General features: G+C 53.8%; 6 protein-coding genes across 6 annotated transcripts; 2 read left to right on the top strand and 4 right to left on the bottom strand.

The window, feature by feature from the left end:
- On the top strand, nt 1-621 carry MYCGRDRAFT_27796 (uncharacterized protein; the record flags this gene model as incomplete). Its single annotated transcript, XM_003852371.1, has 2 exons — nt 1-453; nt 517-621. Coding segments are annotated over 2 exons (558 nt in total), but the record flags the coding sequence as incomplete, so codon positions are not given.
- A 544-nt stretch (nt 622-1,165) lies between these two features.
- MYCGRDRAFT_93575 (uncharacterized protein) lies at nt 1,166-3,006 on the bottom strand (the record flags this gene model as incomplete). Its single annotated transcript, XM_003852347.1, has 3 exons — nt 1,166-1,168; nt 1,225-2,849; nt 2,910-3,006. The coding sequence occupies 3 exons, from the start codon at nt 3,004-3,006 to the stop codon at nt 1,166-1,168; spliced, it is 1,725 nt and encodes a 574-aa protein (XP_003852395.1).
- Nucleotides 3,007-8,681: 5,675 nt separating this feature from the next.
- Nucleotides 8,682-12,423, bottom strand: MYCGRDRAFT_93574 (uncharacterized protein; the record flags this gene model as incomplete). Its single annotated transcript, XM_003852346.1, has 11 exons — nt 8,682-9,274; nt 9,367-9,485; nt 9,675-9,819; nt 10,028-10,046; nt 10,114-10,360; nt 10,448-10,562; nt 10,668-10,726; nt 10,786-11,225; nt 11,331-11,462; nt 11,569-11,842; nt 12,296-12,423. 11 exons carry the CDS (start codon nt 12,421-12,423, stop codon nt 8,682-8,684), a joined length of 2,271 nt encoding a protein of 756 aa, XP_003852394.1.
- Nucleotides 12,424-15,700: 3,277 nt separating this feature from the next.
- On the bottom strand, nt 15,701-16,329 carry MYCGRDRAFT_104688 (uncharacterized protein; the record flags this gene model as incomplete). The annotated part of the gene is made up of 1 exon (XM_003852345.1): nt 15,701-16,329. One exon carries the CDS (start codon nt 16,220-16,222, stop codon nt 15,866-15,868), a length of 357 nt encoding a protein of 118 aa, XP_003852393.1.
- Nucleotides 16,330-18,905: 2,576 nt separating this feature from the next.
- On the bottom strand, nt 18,906-20,300 carry MYCGRDRAFT_72668 (uncharacterized protein; the record flags this gene model as incomplete). Its single annotated transcript, XM_003852344.1, has 2 exons — nt 18,906-20,141; nt 20,206-20,300. The coding sequence occupies 2 exons, from the start codon at nt 20,266-20,268 to the stop codon at nt 18,906-18,908; spliced, it is 1,299 nt and encodes a 432-aa protein (XP_003852392.1).
- A 228-nt stretch (nt 20,301-20,528) lies between these two features.
- On the top strand, nt 20,529-21,530 carry MYCGRDRAFT_86308 (thymidylate synthase; the record flags this gene model as incomplete). Its single annotated transcript, XM_003852372.1, has 1 exon — nt 20,529-21,530. One exon carries the CDS (start codon nt 20,529-20,531, stop codon nt 21,528-21,530), a length of 1,002 nt encoding a protein of 333 aa, XP_003852420.1.
- Nucleotides 21,531-25,876: the final 4,346 nt, after the last annotated feature.

Below are 25,876 nucleotides of genomic sequence, written 5' to 3'. Positions count from 1 at the left end.
ACAACCACCCCCTCCCTCGCCCGGAAAGACGGAAACTTCGCCCGCGGCACCTCCGCCCTCCGCCGCTCCGGTCTAAAACGACAAACCCTCTCCGTCCTCCCCACCGACCCAGCAACCGGCCGCGCTCTCAAAAACCGCTCCGACGTCCTCCCCATAATCCCCAAACCGGTCCTCAACCCTCTCGACCGATCCCCCGTATCCACCGACCCGGATCACGGGCTCTACGAGTTCTTTCCCCAGGGCGGCGCGAAACTCCTCGCCACCCCCGATGAGTTGTATCAATGTGGACGAGGCTGGACGATGCCGGAGCTGAGGAATAAAGACTGGGATGATTTGTGGAGGTTGTGGTGGGTGTGTATTAAAGAGCGGAATCGCTGTTTGACGGGCGATTATGAGAGGGAGAGGTGTGGGAATATGTATGGGTTGTATGAGAGTCAGACGAGGGTGAAGGAGGTGAGTTGTTGCGCGTGAGGATTAGGAAGTGGATGAATAGAGTGCTGACGATGGTGGATACAGGTTAAGAAGACGATGCGCGCTATTCGGGCTGTTCTCATCGAGCGCTGGTATGCGTGGGAGAATGCCCGGGTTGAAGCTATGAATGATCCGGAGGTCAACTTGGCGGCTGATCTTGAGGCGGGAGAGGCGGCGTACTTGCCGAGCAGTGACTTTGCTGTAAGTGCATACCACACCTGGCCTGATGAATGATGCAAATTGACTGACGATTACCTCGCAGGAGGACGGCGAGGCAGACGCTACGACCTCGATCAAGGCGACGGATGGGGCAAAGGATGGAAAGGAGCAGTTCACGCCCTTGCCGGATACGAAGGCTGCTCAACAGGAGACGAGAGTGTAGAATGATGTACCAAAAGAGAGCAAGTCATCAAGCTCGCCAGACCACCTGAATGTCATACCGAACCAAGAGACGAGCGCATCAAAAGCCAAATACAAGTGGGTATCATCATTCTACAAACAATCAAACCACACCAGCCAGAAAGCAAACTGTACAATTCCCACCCTTTCCTTTCCCATTCAAACCGCCGAAACGCTTTTCCTTTTGTCCATACCACCCAAACGCACCAACAATTACCCACCGCCTCAAAATCTCCCCGTTCTAATCACCTCCCTCCTCCACTCATCGTCCCTGCTGTCCCTGCTTTCTCCCGCTTCACTGGGCGGATTCATCGCCAATCCACCTCTCACAGGATACGAGAAATCCCGAGACACAGATCGGCTGTCACTGTATGCGCTTCCCGCCTGACTTTGTCTGTTGTTCCTCGACGGCGCTCGCGGGTTCGAAAACGACGAGTTTGGGTATCGTCGATTGTAGGACGAATTGTTCTGCGCCTCGCCTTGAGCTGCACCATTCACTGGCGAAGGCGTGATACGGCCAACATACTCATTCGGTATGCGACCGCGGTGATCCACAGTCGTGGTCATAATGGTCGGCAAAGTCGTCCTCATACCATCATCCGAAAACGGCGATCCTCTCCCCGAGCTTGGACTGTTGAACGGATACGCCTCCCCCGGATTAGGAGAGTAAACATCGCCCGGCTTACTGATGACAGTAACCTGCGTCTTCTCCGACTCCCCACTCTGTTTCTTCTGCTGCATTTCAAACGTCGTCGCCTGAGGTCCACGGGACAACCTCAACAACGCCTGTTTACTCGCCGTTCGTCGCGGAGTCTGACTCGCGTTCCTCGTCGCGTCCAGACTGACGAATTCCTGCTTCTTCCACCGTCCCGTCAACAAATCCCACCATGCGCGGAACACGCTCGGGCGCATGAGTAGGAGGAAACTCTGTAGTCCCGCGAGACCCAGCAGGACCAAGACAGCGATAACGGTACCTTCATTCACCAGCCAGCCTTGGACATAGTGCAGACACACATCACTATTGCCGATATTCGTGACCAGACAAGCGTACCAAGGCGTCAGTTCCTTGACGTGGTCGGCGACATTGGCCTGCATACTATCCAACGTGAGGAAGATGACGGTGAAGAACACCACGTCCGCGAGAATGATGGTCACAATGGCGATGCCGCGCCATTGCAGCCAGAGGACTTTTTTGATGCGTTCAAACACCGCTCGCGCGGTTTGGGTGCGGACGCTGGCGTTGTAGGAGGGTAGACCGCCGTTGGCGGAAGAGGAGGTGTGGATGGACTCGTCGTCGCTCCAGAGGCTTTTGAGGTAGACGTGGATGCAGTAGCCGAAGGTGGCGAGTTGGAGGATACCCGCGCATGCGGCGATGCCCATGAGAGGACCCCAGAAACCGGCTCTTGCGTTCCCATGGTTGACGTGGCAGGCTGTTCCGAAGCGGAAAGACACGCCGGTGAGGGTGATGGTGGTGGTGAAGAGGACGGCGGAGATGCCCCATCCCAACGCTTGAGCGACGTAGAAGAATTTCTGGCCGGGGACAATGTCCCAGCAAATTTGCAGATTCATGCTCAGCGCTCGGATGAAGATCCATACGACGGCGGCCATGCCTCCGGCGATGATGAAGGCTCCGCTCCAGGCGCATTCCATGGAGCTGTACATGTCGTTTGGGGTGATGCCGTCGTAGCATTGGTCTGGTTGGGCGGCGAGCGGGATTGTGAAGCCCAGGGCGAGGAACGTGATGCAGATGACGAGGCAGATGGAGAGGTAGTGCGAACGGGTCTTTTGGGAGGGGAGGAAGGCGTAGGATGCGAGCATGAATACCAAAAGGACCAGACCGACGACGTTGAGCCAGTCGGAAGCGACGGCCCAGCGGTTGAAGGACTCGCTGTAGACCCATTGGGTTGCTGGGCATGGTAGACAGCAGGATGGTCCGCCGGGGAGGATGTTCGACGGTCCGCAGAATCGTCCATTAATGTCTGCGAGATGGAGTCAGTGAGCGAGGTTCAGTGCGGACAAAGTTGTGTTGGCGAGCTTACTTCCTCCTGTGTGTGGATAATCAGAAAGGTCCAGAAATGGTGCTGGACAGGCGCCATTGAAGGTTATACCAGCCAAGCCCAAGCTATTGTTGGCCATGTTGTATGTTGTTGATGAATATGTTGGTAATGATGGCAGTATGTTCCAATTCCGTGGTCTTGTTCTGTATTCTCCCTGTTCTCTTTCTTCCCGTCGTAAAATTCGTGAAGTCGTTCTTGCGTGCGTATTTCGACGCTTCGATTACAAGCTCATCGTCACTCGGCAGTCTGGAATATTGCTTCGTCCAGTGAATTGTGCCGTCACCACGTCCTTTGTGGAACGACTTGCGATGCTCAAACAGATCCAACAGTCCGGGAGGTGAGGTCCGACTTCAATCCAGCCGTAAGATTAGATCAAGCTCCAGCACGAGAGAGTGTTTGCGAACACGCGGGGTTCTGGCAGAGCACTCTATATGAATGAAGCGCCAGTATATCGCTTGAATCCCAAGACAAGCCACGGAATAATCCCCGTAAAGTATAAGTCCAGAAGGGGTCCAAAACGAGGTCAAGACAGAGTTAAGGCCGGGTGATAGGCAGAAGGTTCGAGCGAATCAAGCCGGAAGCCGCTTCCAGAGGTGTTGAACCAACACCAGTCCAGCGATTCGTCTGGATAATTTTGAAGATCACCAACACGGCACAGCCAAGGTCGAAGCGAGGAGCGTTTGTGGAGGTTGAGTTGAAGGAAGGGCCAGAGTGGTCGTCGAGATAACCGCACAAGTGTGACCGTATGGCTCGCCCAGTCTGATGTACTCCGATCGGATGAACGAAAGAGAAGTAAAAGAAGGACACGAGAATGGAAGATAGCCGCCAAGAGTAAGAAGTCTTCCGCGTGGGATGCACGATTCGTTCACTGCTTGTGATCTGTCCCGGCCGGGATTATTGCAGGTGGAACATGCTACTGGTGCATCCCGAGCGTCGACATCTTGCCTAGATCGGTTACCAGATTCCACGGCATTACTTGATGAGTACGGCTGGATTGTGATGACTGTTGCGGCATGTTTTCCTTTGGACTGCAGAGGCAAGATGCTCCACTTGATTTGCTGCAGGGTGGATAGGCTCAGCCAACGCTCGACTCGACGACCTGCATCTGGCGGGTCGGCGGCCTCTGTCCAGCTATATTGCCGCCAAGTCGGAGTCAGCAAATCAGTCGGTGAACGACCATTCACTCGGTCATACCCATCCATGCAGGCATAGATGGCTCCTCCGCCTGGTCTTCCATCACACATGCCCCTCACCTTTGCACAGAAGGAGGCAAAGAACCGCCATGGTCGTCAGCTCCTCCGCAACAGCCGAATCCCATCGCGTACACACAGTCCCGTATCCAGTCGACACCCCGGCTGAAAAGATATTGTGGCGTTGCACACCCTAGCATTCGGGTCCACCACACGATGTCCAAAATACGCTCGTTTCCCGACGTCTGCAGCTCGACGTCTGCGGTTTCACGCTTCGAGCTTAACGCTATTGGCTGTATAGCGGCTTCGGCCCGCGGTATCGGGCCCGATCGGGGGCGGAAATGCTAGCCGCGTTTAGACGACGAGTTCGGAGCTGCGATTTGCTGGAGGATGTGGCCACTCGGGAGTCGAGACGGCTGTTGTCGTGAAGGATTGGTGTGATGGGATGCATCCTGCAGGTACTTGCGCACCCGAATGGAGATGTAGGTAGGGAAGAACTCTTCGCCGAGCTTGCCGCTTTGCATGTGCATCGCAGCTGTGTGAGATCTTAGTTTCTGTGAGTGCGTGCGAGTGTGCAATGTTACAGATCACAAATCTTGATGATCGGTCATGCGTGGTGCGTAGAAATGCAGTCAGACCGCCCGCCGTGAGCAACGAGAAGTGGCTTCTTCATGAGCTCATGGCTCGAGCAGCTCCCGTCTTGGCTGCAAGTCTTGATCTTCTTACCTCCGTGCTCCCGCCCAAACTGCCCCAGCCCTAATACGGATTTGGGATCGACGATCCAATTTTGGTAGGGATCCTCACCAAAACAACGCGTTGCATCCCATGTTAGTATCTTTGTAAATATATTAGTAAAAAACCATGTTCATAGCTCGGCTCGTTCAGAGGTGTTGTTAATCGCTCTTACCGTCGCTCTTACCACCGCTCTCACTACCGTTCTTACCACCGCTGCTGTTAACACGCAGGTAATTATCAAACTTATTGTCACCACCGTTCAGAGCCATGCGCTCTGCAAGGTCTATATAGTCTTCTACCCTCGTAATTCTACTACAGATATGGTCCATCTTAGTGCCTTACTACACCTTCTTAACCTCTGCGTGAACGAGGGCAGTCGTAGCGGCGTTGTTGCTAGTAATAGTGCTCTTAAAGGGGCCGAGCAGCACCTCCTTATAGTGGTGAACTAACTCGATTAGATGCAGGTCTGGTAAGTTCGGTAGCTACTGTTCAACGAAGAGAATGCTATTAGCACTAATAAACGGTGCCAACAGTCGCCGTGCCTTTGCATAGCTACTAAGGTTATCCTTAGTGATAATCACCGTTCTTCTAGGGTTCCTTCTCTTTAGTTCGAGGTAGTAGGGGAACAGCAGCTCTATGTATATATAGACTACATACCATGCGAAGTCCATGCCACCGCGTTTGTTCGAGCGGTTGTATTCAAGAGTCTTGAGTAGTAAGGGAAACAACTGCTCGAGTGTCACTACTGGACGTCGTCTAGTGCCAGTGCTAGTAAGGCCAGCTCTGCGAGCCTTAGCGCGTTGTTCATTGTCCTCGTTACGCTCTTGCTAAGCCTTTACGAATGCTCGGTGTTCACGAGAGCCCTTAATTAATGCCCTCTTGCGCTAGTGTTAACACTGCTCTTCAAGTTGTTATACCAGCTTCGCGACCTCCTTCTTAAGGTGTTGAGTTTGTATCGTTGTCTCTAGAGTCCACATCTTAATTGGTCTCTTAACAGACGTATCCTCAGATGTAGCAGCCTACTGCATTAAAACTAATGCTACCTTCTTGCAGTTGCCGTAGGGTTGCTCGCCCTCGAGGCATAAGATGTGCGTGTTTAGTAAGCCGCCAATGCTCGTCTTCTTCTTATCCACGGTAATAAACAGTGCAGGGAGAGGCAGCTACGCGAGCGTAACAGTAAGGTATTCGTACTAGTCGAGGCGGTCGTCCTTGTTCGAGCGTATAAGCTCCTACTTCCTTAATAACCGTCTGCGAACGATCTTCTTCTACCGGCGGTCTATGTCGTTCTAAACGTGTCGCTTGTTACGGAGGATGTTGAGCACCTGCTGCGCTGATAGATACCATGTTTGGTAAATGCCTGGAGGTCTTACATTGCCATCGATTTCACTAAGAGGCTGGCGCGCTCGTAGCAGCCGGCTATAGCTATAAGGGACCTTGTTCTTTAACACTACTGCTCTTAAGATCCTGCCCTTGTTTATCGCGTCCTAAATACCTCTGTTAGCCGCAACGGTCGGCTTAAGACGAGGGTAGATGTCGTTCATAGCCTCGCGAACGATTCGCGAGAGCAAGGAGCCAGGCTTAGCTCGTGCTAGAAGTCCTCGTTTTAGAGCCGGTATTCGAGGATCGAGTTTGGTGCATTAGAGGGTTCGGTCTGCGTTCGTTTTGATTAGTATCTCCTACCACGTAAGGCCTAGGCACTATACGAAGATAGCCTTTAAGTTGCGTGCAATAGTGCGGTGATCCTTCTTCAGTCTCGTTCTAATATCTCGGTCTAACAAGCTAGCTCCGTAGAGCGTAAGAGCAGCACCTTTCTTAGCAAAGGTAAGGTGCTTATAGCCGGAAACTATTACAACGCGATAGCAGGAATGAAGCAGATGCCTCTTAAGTCTCGTTCGCAATTGCCCTCGTTCAATTGCATAGTGTGGTAGTAGTGTAATTAATTATCTAAATTGTTGTTGTCACAGACTCGAGAGTAAACATATGACGTAGTGGGGCACTTTGAGCGGAAGAACGGAGGTATATTACTGCGAGGGACGAGTTTCATCCAAGGATGATGCCTGTTTCACACGATACCGTCCCTTGAACCACGTCTGCAACGCGTGCTCGCGCAGCCGAGTGAACAAGAAGATGCCGCTTCCCGTCTTCTTCGCAGGACAATGCCAAAGAAGACATCGCCACTCGACATGTCGAACGCGATGGCAAGACATCTCATGAGCACCTAAGTCTTGAAGCATCGACATGCATATGCAGACTCCATTCTCCAAGCAAGGTGTTCCGGTGAAACGCCGATGAGACGTCAGAACAGATCAATCTTGCTTGTCATGTTGCAACCGAGGCATTTTGATCGTTATTCGCGATGCGTTTCCTGCATATGTGAGCATATGTGAGATGCGATTGCGCGTTCTTCGTCGTCAAATGGTGCCACTGCATGGCTCGTGGTCCCCATTATAATGCCGATCATATCGTTCCAGCGCACAAAGGCTAGCGGGTCGGCACACCGAGAGTCGCCACAGCCGTAGGTGGCATTGTTTGGCGTATCGTGTCCCTCTGACATCGGTGTTGTCGTCGTCGATGTTGTTGTTCTTTATTAATTGCAAGTTCGAAATGGAAAGTACAAACATTGCCAACCTAGGTAGCGTGCGCCATCCTACGCTTCCGCTAGCGGGCCCCACAGCGGACTTCGCTCCCCGACCTCGCCTCTTCACAGCCATCCTTCTCCCACGCGACCAATCCTCGTTCCTGCATACCTTGTTGCATGAACCATTGGCCGCTTGATCAGACGAATTGGAGATGTTGGCGCTGTGGTGCTGAGAGTGTTGGACCCATTGGAGGAGTCGAGAAGTGGTGGAGGAAAGGAACATGTTCGTTGAGATCGTTGACATGGGGAGTGAGTTCCTAGCGAACCGGCAAGTAGTGGACGAGATGATGTCGAAGTCAATGGCTGCGCTTCTCTCGCGGCTGACGGCTGTGATGACAAGTCAAGCTGCCAACTCAATTGATGCATTGACGACTGTGTTGGACTGTGTGCATTCCGGCATTGAACCCGTCTGGACAGCGCAGCCAACGAACAGAAGCCCTGAGCAAAGCGTATGACAGCTGGAACTAAGCCTCTCATCACCCTGCCGTCGACGACACCACCCAGACCAGCTCGTTGCCATCACAATCAGCTACAAATCACATCAGCAACCTCTCGTATCTGCATGAGCACAGCTGTCATCACATCGTTTGCACGGCCTCGATCTTCCTGCCAGGATCTCAATCCTGCATCGCCAAAGTGGAGCACCAGCCCGAACACCGGCAAATTCCCGGCTGGATCTTGCTCCGGTCCATCCGGTCCAGATCGATGTCAGCCTGTTCGAGTCAAACGGCCAGGTTGTGATTGATCAAGAATCCTTCACGCTCTTCACGGACCATATGCCGCATCAAGACTTCTTCGCCTGCTGTTTTGCTCCGCTTCCACGTGCATCCGTGTGTTCGGGAGCCTTTGAAAGCGGTTCGAGAGTCCTTCTAAGCATAGGCGATTTTTCGATATGCTTGTTCGTCACTTGACGAGGAGTGCACCATCCCGTCAAGTTCACTTGGACCCACCTCTTGCTTTGGCGGGACTCGATGACAAGCAGTCTCGTTCTCAATTGTGATCGAAGAAATTGAGCCCTATCAATAGGAATGTTTGAAGTCAGTATACTGCGTGGTCGTGTACGGGATAAGATCAAAATGTCTGAACGGAAACATGGTCAGATCAAGCATCGGAGCAGAGATCTCCATCCACAATCCAGCCCACCCGCTGTGCAGACGATCACACACTCCAGCATCACCTCTAAACGATGCCTCAAGTCGTCGACACGCCCAAGTACTTGTAGTACCCATCTTTGCTCACTGCCCGGCCCAGGAAGTTCGTCAACAACGTGAGCTGATCCGTCGATGCGCCCGGCTGCAGCACCTCAGTCCGGTAGCGCATTCCCACCTCGGCATTGAACGGATCGTCGACGAAGAAACTGTAGAACAAATCCTCTGCATAGACAAAGCACCATGCATAGGAGTAGAGTGTACCGGCATAGAGGTCCCGCGAAAACTGGTCAATTTGGCCCACAAAGTTGCCCCAGTGAATACCACCTCCGATATCAGTCGGGTCGGGAATACCGCTAAAGTTGCGGTATACGGTATTGAACAGGCCAGCCGGGTCCACGCCTTCGGCGTCGGAGACGGTCTTGAACCCGTAGAGGTCTTGGTCGATTTGAGCAAGAGTAAGCAATCCGATTTGTCTGATCGCTCGCGCGTTTTCCGTGGATTTGATCACCTGAGCGATGAGATCGTCCGGCATGGTCGCCGGCGGAAGTGGTGCATCAGTTGCGTTCGAGCCTTGCTCCTTTCTCCATGCCTCCGCGGCTTGAGGAGAGTACGACGACCAGTGTTTGGTGATGACTGGATTCAGAAGGGATAAAGTCAGCGTGATTTTGGAAGTGGAGATGCGGTATGCCATGGTCATTCCTGCTTGTTCTCTTCCATCAACTTACGTTTCAGAGCTTCTGGCACACGCGAAAAGTTCTCCATGAACTGCGAGGGGAACTGGTTGATTGTCAGACTCTTCTCACATCTTCTCATCTTGTACAACCTCCTTACCTCCACGAAGTCGCTAGGAGAGCCAACAGTGCCATGCGTCTGCGCGGACTTGGTCGTCGACAAAAGATCGTGCCTAAGACAGAAGGGCAGAAGGGTCAGCAGTGGTTTGGACACAGGTCATGAGGACAGACTAAGACCTGCTGGCATCGCCCGAGAGATAATCCCAGACGGCTACAGGCCTTCTGCCCTTCGGTTTTCTTACATGCAGTGGCCGAGTTCGTGCATGAGTCCGGGAAGATCGGCGTATGGTATGAGACTTGGTTTGACATCCTCGTTATCGCTTTTCTCAAATTCGAGGAGCGCCATCACCGAGGGAAGTACCTCGCAGCCGTCCGGGCCTATGTAACCTGGAGACCAACACTGCTCGTATTCAGAGCTTCCATCCTTCACTCCTTCGCGGTAGAACAGGTCGAGGTGCAAGTAGCCTGCAAAGCAAAGCGTATAAGGTCAGCGGATGTCGCAGAAAGTGTAGCATGGATGGAAGTCCGGCGTCCGAGACAGTCTTGGACAACGGAGACCTTCTGCACTTCAGTTCCTTACCGCGAAATCCTGTACCGTTAACCTTGTAGGCATCCTAGAACAGAAAGGTAGGAGAGTCAGCGATGGCACAGATGTGAAAAGGTCAAGCCCTCCTGGCATACTCGATAAGCGTCGTTGTCCCAAACGGCATACATCCACACATCTGGATGCCACACCAAGTCGCTGCCCTTGCCCGTAGGTGACAACGCATCGGCGTCCTGTCCTTGGATGCGGTCAAAGTAGATCCCGTAGATTTTCCCGTAGAAGTCGAGGATCGCAGGGACGGTGAAGTTGACCGGAAAGTATGCCGCCGTCTTCTCTGCGTCGACGTCGTATTTGGTGCGGCGTTCAATTTCGCCGTAATATTCCCTGCGAAGGTGTCAAATGACGCTCGTGGAGTAGCTTTTGCTTGCCCTGGCCTTCGTTATGCTCATGTCGCGAGGAGACTTCACCTACTTGTCCCAACGGTAGACCACATCTGCGTCGCCGACCGGACTGACAACGGCATCCTTTGACTTGATCTCGTTAAGAGCTGCGAGCTCTTCCTCGACTTTCGATCTAACTTTTGGGCCTGAAAACCAAAGCGATTTGCGATCAGCGATGTAGATACAACGAAGTGCGATCCTAGCGGGGCTCGGCAAAGACGACCAAGATCACGCCATGTCCACGGACTTACCGACGTCTGCAATGAAATCCAGCACGGTGTCTCTCGATCTGGCAACTCCACTCGAGATGCTGTATTTCATTTAGTCGCTGAGGTCGTTTTTGGCGTGTCGATTTAGGATGCAACTCACGCATAGTCCGCCCATGTAGTGTAATTGAGGAGCTGAGCAACTTCGAGACGCAGTTCAATCTGCTCTTTCAAGAAACCGATGTTCTCTGGCGCTCGGTGTGCATACGCCAGGAAGGCAACGAATCTCGTCGTCTCGTTCTTGGCTGTGGTTGCAACCTCGGTGAAAGTCGAAACAACACCAGCGTCGAAGCCCAGCTTTCCGGTTTCGTTGCCGGTGCCCTTTTCGAAGGTCTGCAGTAGCTGTGTAGACACCCCGTCGAGCTCTTCGGCCGTGAAGTACACGAAACTAGGATCTTTGAGACCAGCCATGTATTTGTCTGTGAGCTCATCGATGCGTGCTAGTTTTGCGTTGTATTCGTCGCGTTGAGCGCCGGCTGGGAGCACCAACCCCTGGGAGACGAAACCATTTCGGAAGAGCGACAGGAGGGTTTGATCCTCTGACTAGGAGATGAATGTGGAAGTCAGCAGACGCATTCTGCACAAATACAGCTCCAGATCCGAGCTTGAAGGCGCAATATGCTGCGTGAATTGCTATTCTGGACGTACGTCAAGGTCCGTGCCGTTCTCGTTCGTCTGGAATACGTGGTCGACCAGCTTGAAGTAGCTTTCGTTGAGAAAGGTGCTCGTGAATGCAGCGAACGTATCGACATGGACTTTCTCCACTTCCTTGTAGATGTCCTGATTCGCTGCCAATTGATATTGAAACAGCGGATTCAGGATGGCTCGCATTTCGCTATCTGCATAGGAATACGGTCGAATCGTGTTTTCAAATGTCGCATCGTACAGAGTCCAGGATTTTTTGGAGGGCTGTGTCTTGGAGCGCAATGTAAGCCCTCGCCTTGTCTTGAATAGACTCGACCGTGTCGTTGAAAGTGAAAGGTAGCTGCGGCGGCATTCGAATTCCAGACGGCAGAGTACCAGCGTCCCGGGCAATGTTCAGGCGCGGCGATGCGGGTAGATCCCTAGGCTTGAAGAACGAGCCATGGTTGCGCGAAGCAGGTGTTTTGGCAGAGGATCCCAGCTGGGCCAACGCGAAGATGAGAACCACGAGCATAGCACTGCATATGGAGGATAGTCCAGATCTCAAGGTGTTCTGATGCTTCGCCATGGTTACTTCCACGGTTGAATGAGTCCGGTTACACAATGGTCGAGCAAGAGATCTGCGCAATACGAGAGAGGATGAAGCGGGAAGTGTGTTCGATGCGGTAAGATCGAGAGATGGCACTGCCTCATCTGTCTTCGCTGTTAAAGACTCATCAATTGTCAACTTCGTGCTTGAGTCTTGACCAGCTGCGCAATCTCGTGCTTACAAGGTCTGGGATTGCATGCAGGGTATCAGAACACAGCCTCTGTCAGGCATAGCAAGTTGGCGCATCCGGGTGCTCTCCGCTCTGGCGACACAGGGGCATTTGCAGGCCTCATCAGTCGGAGTACGCCGGCCTTTGAACTCAGATCGGGCTCGGTTGTCGAGCACTGAGCACTCCAGTGCGTCATCAATAAGCTGTACATACCGAACTGATGCTGACCGCATAGACACCATGTGAGTACCTTTTTGAGCCAGAGAGTGAGACACATAGACTTGTGCGCCAGCAAAATCTGCCTCGATGAGCAGTGAAGTCATTCCTTGCGTGTCGGACATAATCCTCCTGGGCGCCCCGCTATCTATTGGCGTGCTTTTCCACGAATCGCCTGCTATTTCGATCGATGTCCAAGATATTGACTCCAGCGTGGCTTGTGAACCCAACGTGGCGTGACATTTAGTGTGTCACCGAAAAGCTGACATCCGGGTTGTGACCAGGCGATGCACCAGGCATCTGCTTGCTTGCGGATCGCGATACGAGGCTGATCTCGCACCGTGCGCACGCTCTCCCTTGTTGTCAATCAGCGAAGACTCCGCAATGATTGCTCGATACAGACATTGGACTATTGAACTCTCAGGGTTCTCCGCACGGTCAGGTCGGTCGCATCCTCCACGTGTGAGATGCCGTCCGAGACATGTTTCTTCAGGTCGGCTTCAGCATTTATGCGGCGTCGCTTGTCATGGCTCCGTATGTCTCCTGAGACTCGCGAAAACAGTAGCCAAGAGCATGGCGATGGGAATGCCGTTGTCAATGTTGTTGATCGAAGAGGGAAAGGACAATCTCAATCAGCATGAACATGCGCGCCATGCCAAGCCTTCCCGCTAGCGGATTCGGCCCCACATCCATGAATCAACCTCGTCTCCCGAAGGCAAGACTCTTCCTCCACATGAGCCTTCGTCGCATGCATTGCCTGCTCCTCGTGACAATCCGAGCCTGTGGACGGAGCTTCGACAATTGGAGGAAGCAGAGGTAGATGAGGCGGACGAGGCGGGACGAAGTCAGCGGCCCTGAGGACAGATGGCGTGGGACAGCAAGGCATGAGGTTGCGGCAGGACGATGTCCAAGCGTCCCCGAAACTCCGCGAGAGAGCAGTGGACGACTTCCAGGCACGGCACGGATATGGCAGCAATATTCAGGCCATGCTCAGCGCATCGCGGTACCTTGGGATGAGCTGGAAATGCGGCACCAACCACGAGATTCGCCTAAGCCTGCGAAAGTCTGGCCGCTACAACGCAACGGCGATAGGAGGGCCTTGACCGGCGTACAAGCTACCTTGTCATACATCTTGACAACAGCTTACAACAACCCTTCATGGCGATCCTGCTGATGCTTCACGACAGTGCATGTTCCTTCGAACCCTGGCTACGCAGGTCCATATCCCGTTCACGATGCGTCGATCCCTCTACGGCCTCCCAGCTCCATCATCAGGAAAGAATCGCACATTTGAATATACGTGTCAAAAGCTGCGTGAAAACGCTACACATTCCATTCAAGACCGTCGACTCGTTACCGAAGCCCTCTTCCTCCGCATCCACTTCTTTCTCCTCACCCGATACTTCCGCGCCTCCGTGTAATCCGATCGCACACTCGGCGACACTCGTTCACCAACTCGGAGCGAAGGGCCGTTATACAAGCTACTCGGCTCCGAAGGACTTTCCCTTTGTCCATTCGCCGAGATCTCACTCGCCGCCGCCCTCTGCCAATTGTACAAAGCCGGATCCCTTGGACGTTGAATCCTGCGCTTGTACGACCCTGGAGCACTGCCGTTCTCAATGTAGTCGCTCGTCCTGGCTGCAAAGCTGGACTCGGACACAGCAGGGAGCTGATCGAGGTCTTGTCGTATCGCTCGTCGAGCTTCATGGTAGGCTTCACGGGTTGTCTCCATACTTTCACGCAGCTCAGCTTCGAACTCCTCTGGAGTTTGATCGAGTTTCGCCGCAAAGGCTTGAGAGTAATATTCTTCCGGGAGATTGTCAAAAATGCCCATCTGGTAAGCCTTCGTGTTAACAACCTTGTCCATGTCATCCCGATATTCAGCTTCAGCTTTTTTGAACTTCCTTCGCAAGCGATAGAGATTCTGCGTTTCTTGCGATAACTGTGGAGGTGCTGCGACATAGGCCTCGTCTTGTAATGTAGGTCGGCCAGTCTGACTGTCACGATCGCTTTCGAACGAGCGTTGCGACATTGGGTATATTTTTCGCTCAGGTACCATGATGGCCATGTTCTGCTCTGTCAGTAGGCCTCGCGGGATCAGTTTGCACTTCATTTGTTGACAAGCCGTTCGGCCGGCCCCCTCGAGAAAGTCGGTCCGTTTCCTCTCAAAGTTCTCCCTGCATGCTACTTCGATCGTCGATTGCTTGTTGTGACGTTCACGCACCCGACGTCGTTCATGCGAGGAGAGTGACGGATCTTTGGTAAGGAACTCCTTCCGCGTTCGGCGGGCGAACTCTCGCTGCTCGTTGTATGCCCAATGATCACTCATCAGCATTGCCAGATGCGTCCTGAACTCCGTATTCCTGCATGCATCATGCTCGTCGTCTATGTCGTATTGCCTGTCGAAGAACGACCTTGCGGACGCTATGAGTTGGTCCATTGTGGCTTCAAGAAGGTCCTTCGCTCGCTGCGTTCTCGTCGTAACCGCGCTGATTTGCTCGCACAAATCGATAGAGCGGTGCATCTCGAAATCGTATTGGCTGCGAAAAGCCTCGAGCTTGTCCTCCCAGTAGGCTTCGTCTGCATCCTCTTCCTCGGCTTGCTCATTCTGCTCGCCCATCTTGTCCTCCTCCCGCTCCTTATCTCCCTCCTCCTGGTCTTGCTCGTTCTTCAGGTCTTGCTCGTTCTCCAGGTCTTCCTCGTTCTCCGAGTCTTCCTCGTCGTCCTCGAGGCCTAATCGTCTTTCTGCGTATTCCATACGAGCCCAGAGCCCGCCGGCAGCCCTCTGAGACTCTCTCAGCTCTTGCCAGAGTTTCTCCGTGGTCCGCGCAAGTAGCTTTTGATAGTCGAATACCTAAGGGTATACTGGTCAGCTATAGCTCGAATGCATGCTGCAGGGCTTGTAGCCTTCGAAGCACCGACATTCACAGCGTCTGGGAGGTGGGCTTCCATGCAAGTATTGTCGTGTTCGCGATGTCGATACTGGTCACTCAGTTTGAGCGGGATCGAGTCGAACTTTCTATTTCTTGTTCGTATGCCCGAATTTGAATGGGGCGCCACGGCAGCGATGCTGTGGTGACTGGCGCTCCCGGAACTTTCAACGTATCTCTTCCTGTGAAATGCGCAATAAGCTCGATTCGGAAAAATGCCGAAGCGAAGACTCCGCAGTGCCTGTGAGGATGGAAAACGCATGGTTCAAGGTGTTCTTGTCGTTGCCTGAGATGATGAAGTTACAAACAGAGCTCTAGCTAAGAGGAGGCAAGTCCTCAACAACAAAGACACCTCAGACAATCAAAACTCCGCATCTGTACTGGCTCGCGACCTGTCTTTTCTGTTTCCTTTGTGTTTCCTTTGTTCTCCGGTGACCACACATGAACCTCATAATCCAATCCTCGCAATTCGCAAAATCCATGCTCAACCAATCTGTCGTCGATTGACATTCGAGTCTCAGTAACGTGCTGACAGCAACTCTTGTACCGTGTATTGGCGTTGCGCAGGTCGGGCAAATTCCTCGTCCTAGGCTCGTGATCCTCCATGGGGCATGGTCAGGTCTCGCTGTGCTTTTGATCAGCGACGACTTCCGTTGCGCGGTCCACCTCCGTTGCGCGGTCCACCTCCGTTGCGCGGTCCACCTCTGCGCGGCGGTCCACCTCGCTTTTCCTGTTGGCTTCTCGTGTCCTGTCGGCCTTTCTTTTTCTTTCGCCCGCTGTTTCCCTGCTCGCCTCCGTCTCTCCGCTGATCTCTACTCCCCGGTCCATCTCTGGTTGGCGCTCCACCACTGTTCCCCGGTCCAGCTCTGATCCCCTGTCCACCGCCGTTCTCCCGGGCGGCTTCTCTCACTCGACCTCCCGCTGGCACAGCACGCCTTGAAAGATGATCTGGCTGACCATAGGATTGTGGGTGCATGGGACCGGGGAGTTGCATCGCTACAGAAGCGTCTTGCGCGCCCAACACCGAGCCGATATGACTGAACTGAGCATGATTGGTTGTAGCGCCACGTCTACTATCATGTGCTCCGCGACTGTCGCCTTGCTGAGGTCCGTCGAGACTTGAGGCTGCGTAAGTCGTTGCATCATTCTTTGTCGAAAAAGTGGCAGCTTGTGGGCGGTCCGAATCCAATCCGCTAGCCGACTCTAGTTCAATTGCATCGATTGCTGGCCTCTCGTTTGGAGCATTGTACGCTGGTTGGGGCTTCTTCTTGTTGGGAAATAGCTCGATTCTTGGCTCGCCAGATCCCGTCTGTCCAGCTTGAGCGCCCACGCTGCAAGCAACGCCTCTATTCATCTCGCCACCGGGCATGATTTGCTCGCGAGAGCGCTTTGGCGGGTGTTCCTCTTCTTCCCGACCTTCATCTTCCTCGACCGCTCTCTTCTTCTCGTTCTTCTTTTCAACAAGCTCCACGTGGAAGTCGCTAGGGGTGACGACCCAATCGTACGCACCTGCAAAATCGCGACAGCGTCGTGAGCTGGCCTTCATTTGCCCCTGACAAACCTTCTTGACGTCCCCTGGATGGATATACGCGGTAGTGGCTCGAAGCGAAGGCGTATTGTACTTCACGAACTCCAGAGTGGGTGTGAGCTTCCAGTTGTCCCATTTTGTTGGGAAGTTCGGGTCGAATGCATCGATAATGCGAATGCATTCCAGATCTTCTGGATCCAGCTCGACCATTGAGGAATCGACGTAAATCATGCGGATGTTGTCTTGCGCATTTGGGTCACCTTCTCTTCTCTCCTCGCTGAGCTCGCCGCCGCGCATAGTCGTCATTTTCAGTCTGATGAAGCCGCCTTTCTCCGGTAAATTCTTGATGCTGAAGCCCGGCCACTCTTTGGCCACGACCATGCCGTGCGCAGTCGGTGTGAAGTGCCGGTTGTCGATTGCGGCGTTTGGATCTCCGCTTCGTTCAAAGCTCGCGACGCGAGATATGTTGCCCACTATTCCAGCCTTCTTGCCTCGCTCAATCCTTCTCTCCTCCATGTATGCCTCGTCAGCACCTGTATCAGTCGTGCGTGGGAGGCCGACCTCGCTCATCTCGGCCAAGAACAGCTTGCAGGTATTCGCGAGAATCTCGCGTGATTGCTTGGGCAACTTTCCACAGTGCCTGATGTTGCCACTGCATCTAGCGTAAAAAGTCGCGGCGACGTCCTTGGGAATACCATCGGAAATGTCTTTGTACACTCTACCGCGGCGCGGATTTTCCGCGGACATGACTGGTTCCATGTCGGAATTCTTGATGCGAACATATTGGTCTCTACCAACTTCCGCCGTCGAAGAGTGATCGTCGTCGAAGAGATGCGTTGCCCAGCGAGGAGACTGATCTCGGTTTTCCCTTCCTGCTGCCATGCCAGTATGCGCTGCAGAATCCCTGCCCTCTGCTCTTGCGGCGGAGCCGTAGTAATTGCCATATACCTCCGCCGATTCCCAGTTGTCGTCGCCGCCATCTTGAGTGTCCACCATGGCTGCGCAGGATTGCACTTCGTTGATGCGCTGAAGTTGCAATGTTCGTGAACCTGAAAGTGCTGAGGGGCTCGAGGGGTGCCTAGCGAGACAGCACGGGCCGCAAAAAGTGGGCTCCGCGCTAGTAAGTGAATTCACGAAGCTCTGCGCTCCCGATCGCGGCGTGCCACACCAGCAGCGCGTGAAGTTCGAAAGCGCACCCTAGTAATCTTCCCATCTTGCTCCCATCCTTGCCCATCAGCTCTGTGCTGCGCTCTTCACGAGTTTTGAGATTAGCCACGAAAAGACATCTCGCTGGGACGAGACTGAAGAGGGAGAATGAAAGAGATATGACGGGAAACATCTTGCGGGGAGAAAGAGAGAGGAGTTTTGAACGCAGCCGCAACATGCACTCGGCAGCGCTCTTTTGAAGCAGCCTCGCAGGATATGGTAGTCAAAGTCGGATGCGCATCAGCTCGGAGTTGAGCTTTGAGTCGCCCCGCGGAAAGAGATCTTGCTGCGACGAACCTGGAAGGAAAAAAAGGAAGGAAGAGATATGACAGAGAAGAGTTGTTCATAGCAGCCGCAATATACAACGGCGCAGTGCTCGTCGAAGCAGCCTCGTAGGGCATGGCGCAACTCGGACTCTTTGGACTGCAGGGCAGCTTCACAAGTGCTCATGATGAGCTTGGCTCGTCTTTCTCGCTCAGCGAGCGATGCCATGCGCAGCGGCAAGCGTGGCCCTCGAAATCTGCGATCGGCGCGCTCTGGTATCGATGCTCCCTGGAACAGTGCAAGCGACAGCAGGAGAAAGAGGCGGTTCATCTTGACGTGCCCGTCGCTCGCCTCATTGCCGTAAGCGGCACTGAGCGTATATGTGGTGGCTTCTTCATGCATACGCCGACAGCGCAGCTCAGATGACTTCTCGTATGAGCCATCGGGCGTTCTCGAATCCGCCAGGATAGACAGGCTGTGGATGCGGTCGGTGGCTTTGTTTCCGAACCTGCAGTGCGTCCCAAAGCTGGTGTACAGCGAGCGTGGAGATTCGAGGCATCCTCGTGTAGGGTGCATTTGGTCATATCCAGGATTGAGCGGTGAAATGGATTCGCTTAGTGCAGATGCAGCATTCGGTGGAGTCGAGGTTGGACGAAAAGCCATTCCGGATGTGGCCTGCTCACCGTCTCTGCGCGTCCACCACATCCTCGACATCCCCAAACTCCTCCACTTCCTCCGTGCTGCCACTAGCATCACTCCTTTGATCCTCCTCCGAATCGTTTATTCTCTGCCGTGAAGAGGCCTGCGTTTGCATCTGCTCCATGGCACCCTTCCTGCCGAAAAAGTCTTCGGTCTGCAGTCCTCGCACATCATCCCCCTTGACCCGAGCCATTCTCTTACCACTCGACTTGGCATTGCGGATGTACTCCCGAACAGGCACCATCGCAGCATCTCTGCAGGCTTCTTTGATGTCACTGCCACTCATGCCCGCACTTAACCTGACCAGGGTATTAACATCAAAGGCCGCACTCCCATTTGGTAGCTTCCTGGCATCAATCTTCGTATCTCGAAGTGTAAGTTCGAATATCTGTCTCCTTTGAGCGTTGTTCGGTAAGCTGACTGGAAACTTCTTTGGCATGCGTCGTAGAATGGCTTCATCAATATCCTGGATGCGGTTCGTCGCGCCGAGGATGCAAATTCGCTGGGTCCCGTCATCGACTGTGCTGGATGCTAGACCGTCCCAATGTGTCATGAACTCGGCCTTGACCATGCCGCTCGCTTCGTGCTCTCCACTTCTACGCTGGCCCAGAACAGCGTCAATCTCATCGATGAACACAATCGTCGGCTGCAGCTTGCGTGCCAGGGAGAACACTGCAGCGACGAGCTTGTTGCTATCCCCATACCACTTCTCAGTCAATGTCGAGATGTGAAGATTGATGAAGCAGGCACCACTCTCTCGTGCCAGAGCTTTGGCAAGCATTGTCTTGCCGCATCCAGGTGGTCCGTATAGAAGCACTCCGCTCGGTGCTGAGAGTAGACTTGAGTGGTTGGAGTATAGGTGTGGCATCGTCAGAGGGTAGATCACACTCTCTGTCAACTCTTCAATGATCTCGTCTAGGCCACCGATGTCTTTGAATGTGACGGGGATGTCGCTCGGACTGACGACCTCCATCGCGATGGTCTGTTCATATTGACTGAGTACGAGGTCCTGGTTTCGCAGTCGATCGTCTTGGGTGGGAGGATGGCCGTCGCCGTCTTCATCCTCGTCGTCGAAGTCATCGCGCTCTTGTGGGGTGAAAATCGATTGTAGGCGAGAGGTGGCGGCTAAAGCCTTTTGTTGTGCTTCTGATTTGGCTTGAGCGTCTGGATCGAGGCGTGCTATGAGTGTGCGCGCGAGGAAGAATGCGAGGAGAGGCTGGAAGAGGTCAGTCTGAGAGTCTCGCTGCCGGCATACCGTCGCATGAGATCATTCAACTCACTGCGGCTGCGACCAAGGCAAAGTCCAGAATCCACTGGCCGTGTTTCCGTTCGCTGATACCCATTTTGGGAAGTAGTGGTGTGAGGGTGAGTGAATGAAATGGTTTAGTCTTAAACAGTCTTCTTTCACATGCATACGGATTGAGGTGGTCTTTTGGAGAAGCGTCATCCGCGGTGTCTCGGTTTCGGCTTCGGTTTTCGCTCTCGGTCTTGCTCAAAGCCGAATCCAGCAGTCGCGTCTTCCCATACAACGCGCTCTGCTCGTGTCAAAGACATTCTCTCAATCATTCACTTACATCTTCGACCTCACCGTCACATGTCGGACATGGCTCCTTTCAAGATCGACGCAGTCCCAGAGGCTTCATCACAAACATCTGTCACAAGCGATATGCCTTCCACGAAGCCGCATGAAGAACACCAATATCTCTCCCTCATCCGCGAGATCCTCGCATATGGAGAGCATCGCCCTGACCGCACTGGAACCGGCACTTTGTCAATACCCTTTCCACCGCAACATAGATACACTCTGTCCCGACCAGACGGTACCTTGATTCTCCCACTCCTCACCACCAAGCGAGTCTTCCTACGAGCTGTCCTCGCCGAGCTGTTGTGGTTTGTGGCCGGCTCCACCAACGCCAAACTGCTACAAGACCAGAACGTGCACATCTGGGATGGCAATGGCTCAAGAGAATACCTGGATAGCGTAGGACTTGGACACAGAGAAGTGGGAGATTTGGGTCCTGTGTATGGCTTCCAATGGCGGCATTTCGGAGCCGAGTACGAAGACTGCCATGCAGACTATACAGGGAAGGGCGTGGATCAACTCGCAGAAGTGCTGAGGAAGTTGCGAGAGAGTCCATACGATCGAAGGGTCATTCTCAGTGCGTGGAATCCAGCAGACATGAAGAAGATGGCACTACCGCCTTGTCACATGTTCGCCCAGTTCTACGTCTCGTTTCCGGCCACGTCTCCCACAAGGGAAGACGGCTCGAAAAAGGGTACTTTGCACACACTGCTGTACCAGCGAAGTAATGACATGGGTCTTGGTGTACCTTTCAACATCGCCTCATACGCTTTGTTGGCGCACATGCTTGCACGAGCGGCAGATCTGGTTCCTGGAACTCTTACACACACCATGGGCGACGCCCATATCTATCTGGATCATCGGGAGGCATTGGAGGTCCAGATCCAAAGAGAGCCCAAGGAATTCCCAACACTCGAGCTCGAACGGAAGGCCGGCTGCGATATCGACGGCTGGCAAGCCACAGACTTCAAGATTTTGGGATATGAGCCGCACAAAGGCATCGCGATGAAAATGAGCGTATGAAATGGAGGCACCTAATCGTTTTGCAGCAAAGTCTAATGCAGGACACGCATGCTTGCTCGGACCCTCTCGGATCGCAAATATCACACGCTACCTGGAGCATTCTCGATCATCACCTCCTGCGAGACGGCTTCCGGACAAGAGAACAAAGAAACGAGGGTCAGCCGCATTGTGAGAACTCGACGACAGAATCGTTGAGCAAGACAAAGCGGCCGCATTTCTGCATCCGGGATTCTTGGTACAATCCTTTGTCATGCGATGAGAACGCCGATCGCGATGTTGGTGAATAGATGTATGTCGATGTAATGTATACACTTGTACCGACAGAGGCCCGCTACCCAATCCAAACCAAATCTCGCAAGTGACTCACCCGCGTTCACCATGGCCGACGCTCCAGCAGAAATCGATCTCAGCAAGTTCAACGGGTCCGAGCAGTGGCTCGCGTTGCACAAGATTGCATCCGACGCAGGCTTTCCTCTTCCGGGAGGTCAAAACGATCTTCGTGCGCAGCTCTCACACGCCTGTCGAGTCATCCGCTAACACGCCCATCCAGCAATCCTAACGCTACAGCAAGCGCACCTCGATTTGGACGACAAGAACGGCCTCCACAGCCTGACCACAGAATGGCACCGAGCGAAAGCGGCGGCGCGGGCTGTAAATCCTGCACAATGGCAAGCGCCTGACGAACGCGACTTTGAAGCCTTCCAATCATACATCAGAAATAAGGAGGTGGACTTCCGAGCCGCGAGTGAGCTGAATCGCCGTACGACGGCTCTTCACCGACACCTGTTTCCCCAGCGGGCCAAGCCATGCGTCGCCAACGTGCTCAACTATTTGGAAAGTCTTTATCGCGGGTCGCTGGCGCCGCTCAACGCTCACGGATTGCTTCGAGCACGCTACTACGAGTTGGCAGCTCGTCGGGGAAGGGCTGAGCTGGGTCCGGATTGGGTTGCTGGACGGAAGCTGGGTGAAGGCACGTATGGCGAGGCTTTTTTATGGCTCAAGCAGGATCACCTTGGAGCCATCGTGGATGTGAGTGTTGCTCTTGACGGCAGAAAGACAAGGACGTTAACCTCTTTCAGCGACTGGTGATCAAGACTTCTGAATATGGATCTCAGATTAATTTTACCGCGGATGGGACACCGACTGAGTGAGTGAATGTAAAGGCCTGGGTCAAGGCGGCGATCAATGACTGACAGTATCACAGAGTAGAGGCAATGCTGCGGCTACAGAAGATCCCAGAGGCATCTCACTCGATTGTGAAGCTTCGCAACTGGGCCATCGATCGAACACAGACAATCAGACGCTACCGACTGTACATGGAGATGTGGTACGTTTTGCCTCCCCCATGCAACACCCGCGTGCGGTTCAGCTGATTTCCCGCCGAATCTAGTCCTTTCGGCAACCTCTATGATTTCGCCCAGAAGTACCTCTCGACCCAAACAACGGTGCGAACTTTCGTTGCTGAGCCCTTCGCATGGAGTGTGTTCTACAACCTGGTGAAGGCCGGTATCCTCATGGAACGGGGACATCCTGAGCAAGCCATTGAGGGCTGGGAACTCATAGTGCATCGTGATCTGAAAGGTCCAAACGGTAAGCGCTACCTGCCAGTCGCTGAAAAGTTCAGCCCGCAGCTGACAGACCACACAAAGTCTTCTTCAGTACGAACACCAGTGGCGAGTTCATGGGGTACCAGTCTGCAAAGGTGAGATGACCCTCCACACCGAGCTGTATCTCTTTCCGTCCACAATCCTAACATACCACCAGATCGGCGACTTTGGCATCTCAGTCTTCCCAAAACCTGAAGTGCCCACTTCTCGATATGCATTCTTCCTCAAGAATGCGACTCTTGCACCAGTACGTACGCACCTGCTCATTGATTCAAGTCAGCTCCTAACACAAAAACAGGAAGTATGCACCACGAACCTACGAGGCGTCGCCGAAGAGATCCGCGTCTCAACCAAAACCAACGTCTGGGGCGTAGGCAGCATCATGCGAAGTCTACTGACAGGCGGCGGTATGGACGTGAGATACTCGGAGACATACGACCCGATCACCAAATTCATTACCACAGAAGATGTTCGGCCGTTTGCGAGGCTCCCTTCCGGTCCGAGATACGCCACCAACTACAGCGAGAATTTGCTCAATTTGATCACGCGCTGCCAGGCCCGGCTGCCGCAAGATCGTCCATCATTCGATCAGCTGCTGGAACACATCAATTGGTTCACTGATGGAGCGAACGGGTTTGCGGAAGACCATTCCAACGGTTTGCGATTTGCTCCGTTGGGAGATGACCAATATCGAAGGTTTCCTGTCAAGACCAACACCGACGACTCTTTTATAGGGGCAATGTTGCGAAACGTAACGATTCCAGGTCCACGTCCTGCGCCGCCCAAGCCGAGAATCAAGAGAGAGCGTACGGATGGCGACGATTCAAGCTCGGATAGTAGTCTGGGAGGTCCGCCGGGTCGGTCTGCCGACTTAGCCAAGCTCGAAGAGAGGCAAGCGAGAGCCGCTGCTCTTGCTGCGAGGAATCCCGCGGGACCGCCTGCAAGAAATCCCGCAGTACCGCCTGCAAGGAAACCCGCTAGACCGCCTGCAGCCGCCAACACCAATCGCGCGAACCAGCCGGAGCCCGAATCGAAAAGACGAAGAGTCAGCACCGCAGAAGCGGGTGCCGCAGCGAGCGCTCGTCCGGATGCACCGAATCCACCTCCAGCACCTCGACCCCAAATCCGGCGACCTGGAGCGGAAATGTTGGACATCATTGCAAACGGCACGGCTCGGCGTGACAGAGCACCAGCCAGACCTCAACACGAGCCGCTTCGACCATCTACTTTCCGAGGCATGGACTACCCCGAAAACACCAGCCATGCTGGAGCTGCCGATGCGACAACCGCAGCCTTGATCGCAGCAGTCGGGCGAGGAGCAGCCAACGTGCAAGCGCGACAGGTGCAAGCTCTGGATCGTACGCAGGCACGACCATTTGGAGGACCCGATACTGTGCCGAGACGACCGGTGCCATACACAGACGCGAGGACTGTCAACCCTCCAACAACCAGCGCGAGTGGTGCCGGAGGCTCCGTTTCGGGTCTTCTGGGTGACGTTGGCCTGAACTCACCTCAAAGACCAGTGCCATCACCACTTACGCCGCCGGGAGTGCAAAGGGGCACCGCGAGCAGACCGACGGCGAATCGAACAGACAGTTCTAGCCGTGCTGGAGCAGGTCAAAGCGTACAAGATGCTATCGAACTCACGGGCGACACGCCGCCGCGGAGAGGGCCTACTAGGAGGTCTGCGCCTTCGAGAGGAGTGAGAAGATCAACTCCGCCTCGCGACAGGGAGGAGGATGAGCAGCGGTGATGATCTTGTGGTTGTGCTTTGGGACTGCGGATTCTGTCCGGGCGCTTCTTGCTTTCTGAACATCGTGCACTTATCGGAATTGACAGAATAAGATTCACTCATCGAACAGTATTTTCACGAAGTGCAAATGATTCTACTGGCCGCTCATGTACATGGGTCAAGATGTGACAGCGATCCTGCGTCCTGCTATTCGCCATGCCAAGGGCGTCTATTAAGTCTTAAGCAGTTTCCGGCATTGGCATGGTCATTGCTGCTATATCCGTACTTCCCGAAAAGGTGAGTTCGGTGCGAGGAACACGCGGCCTGTTAATGATTGACCGCTTCGCAGGCCGCCGAGACACTTTGCACTGCAGCATTCATGCCTCATCACAACCTCAAAGCGTCAGTTTGACCGGGACCTGCATAACTTGTCCGCCGCAGTTCACTTTATCCATGGACTGGTATGCTACGCACGCTGATTGCTCCCGCGGTCTCTAGTACGTTCCTTGGCAGTCTGGCATTGCACTCCTTCTGTGGTGGCACAGATGTAGGTTCCACACGTGCTACCATCTACCGACTTGATCGGCCATGGCTCCGATCCTCATGCAAACGTCGGCCAAACCTCATATGTCTTCTCAGCGGAACAGAAGAGCGTAGAGTAGATGAAGAGGAGTCGGCGCTGAGTCGCTCCTGCTGCTCCGCGAGTAGCCTGTAGCATCTGAAATAGAGGGAAAACCTCGGAGCAACACGCCGCAGTCCCGACCCCGTGGTCGCTTTGCACAATCCGTACCAAGGCGGAAAGCTTGGTATAACCAGATTCTCCGCAGTCGCCACGAGTCGTAGATTGGCTGCGTACTTCGACTGTGCATCTCGCAGTTGACCGTGTGATTCGGCATGTGTAGCCAGAACCTGTGAATAAATATGTGAAGGACCTTCTCCCAGACGAGGCTCATCGCTCCTGCGCTCTTCTTACCTTCTCTTCGAGATCAGTCTCCATCTCAACAACA

The sequence above is a fragment of the Zymoseptoria tritici genome, chromosome 5 (genome assembly GCF_000219625.1).
Source record: "Zymoseptoria tritici IPO323 chromosome 5, whole genome shotgun sequence".
Taxonomy (NCBI): Eukaryota; Fungi; Ascomycota; class Dothideomycetes; order Mycosphaerellales; family Mycosphaerellaceae; genus Zymoseptoria; species Zymoseptoria tritici.
The sequence above is the reverse complement of the archived record's forward strand: the minus strand, read 5'-3'. Positions and strand labels throughout refer to the sequence as shown.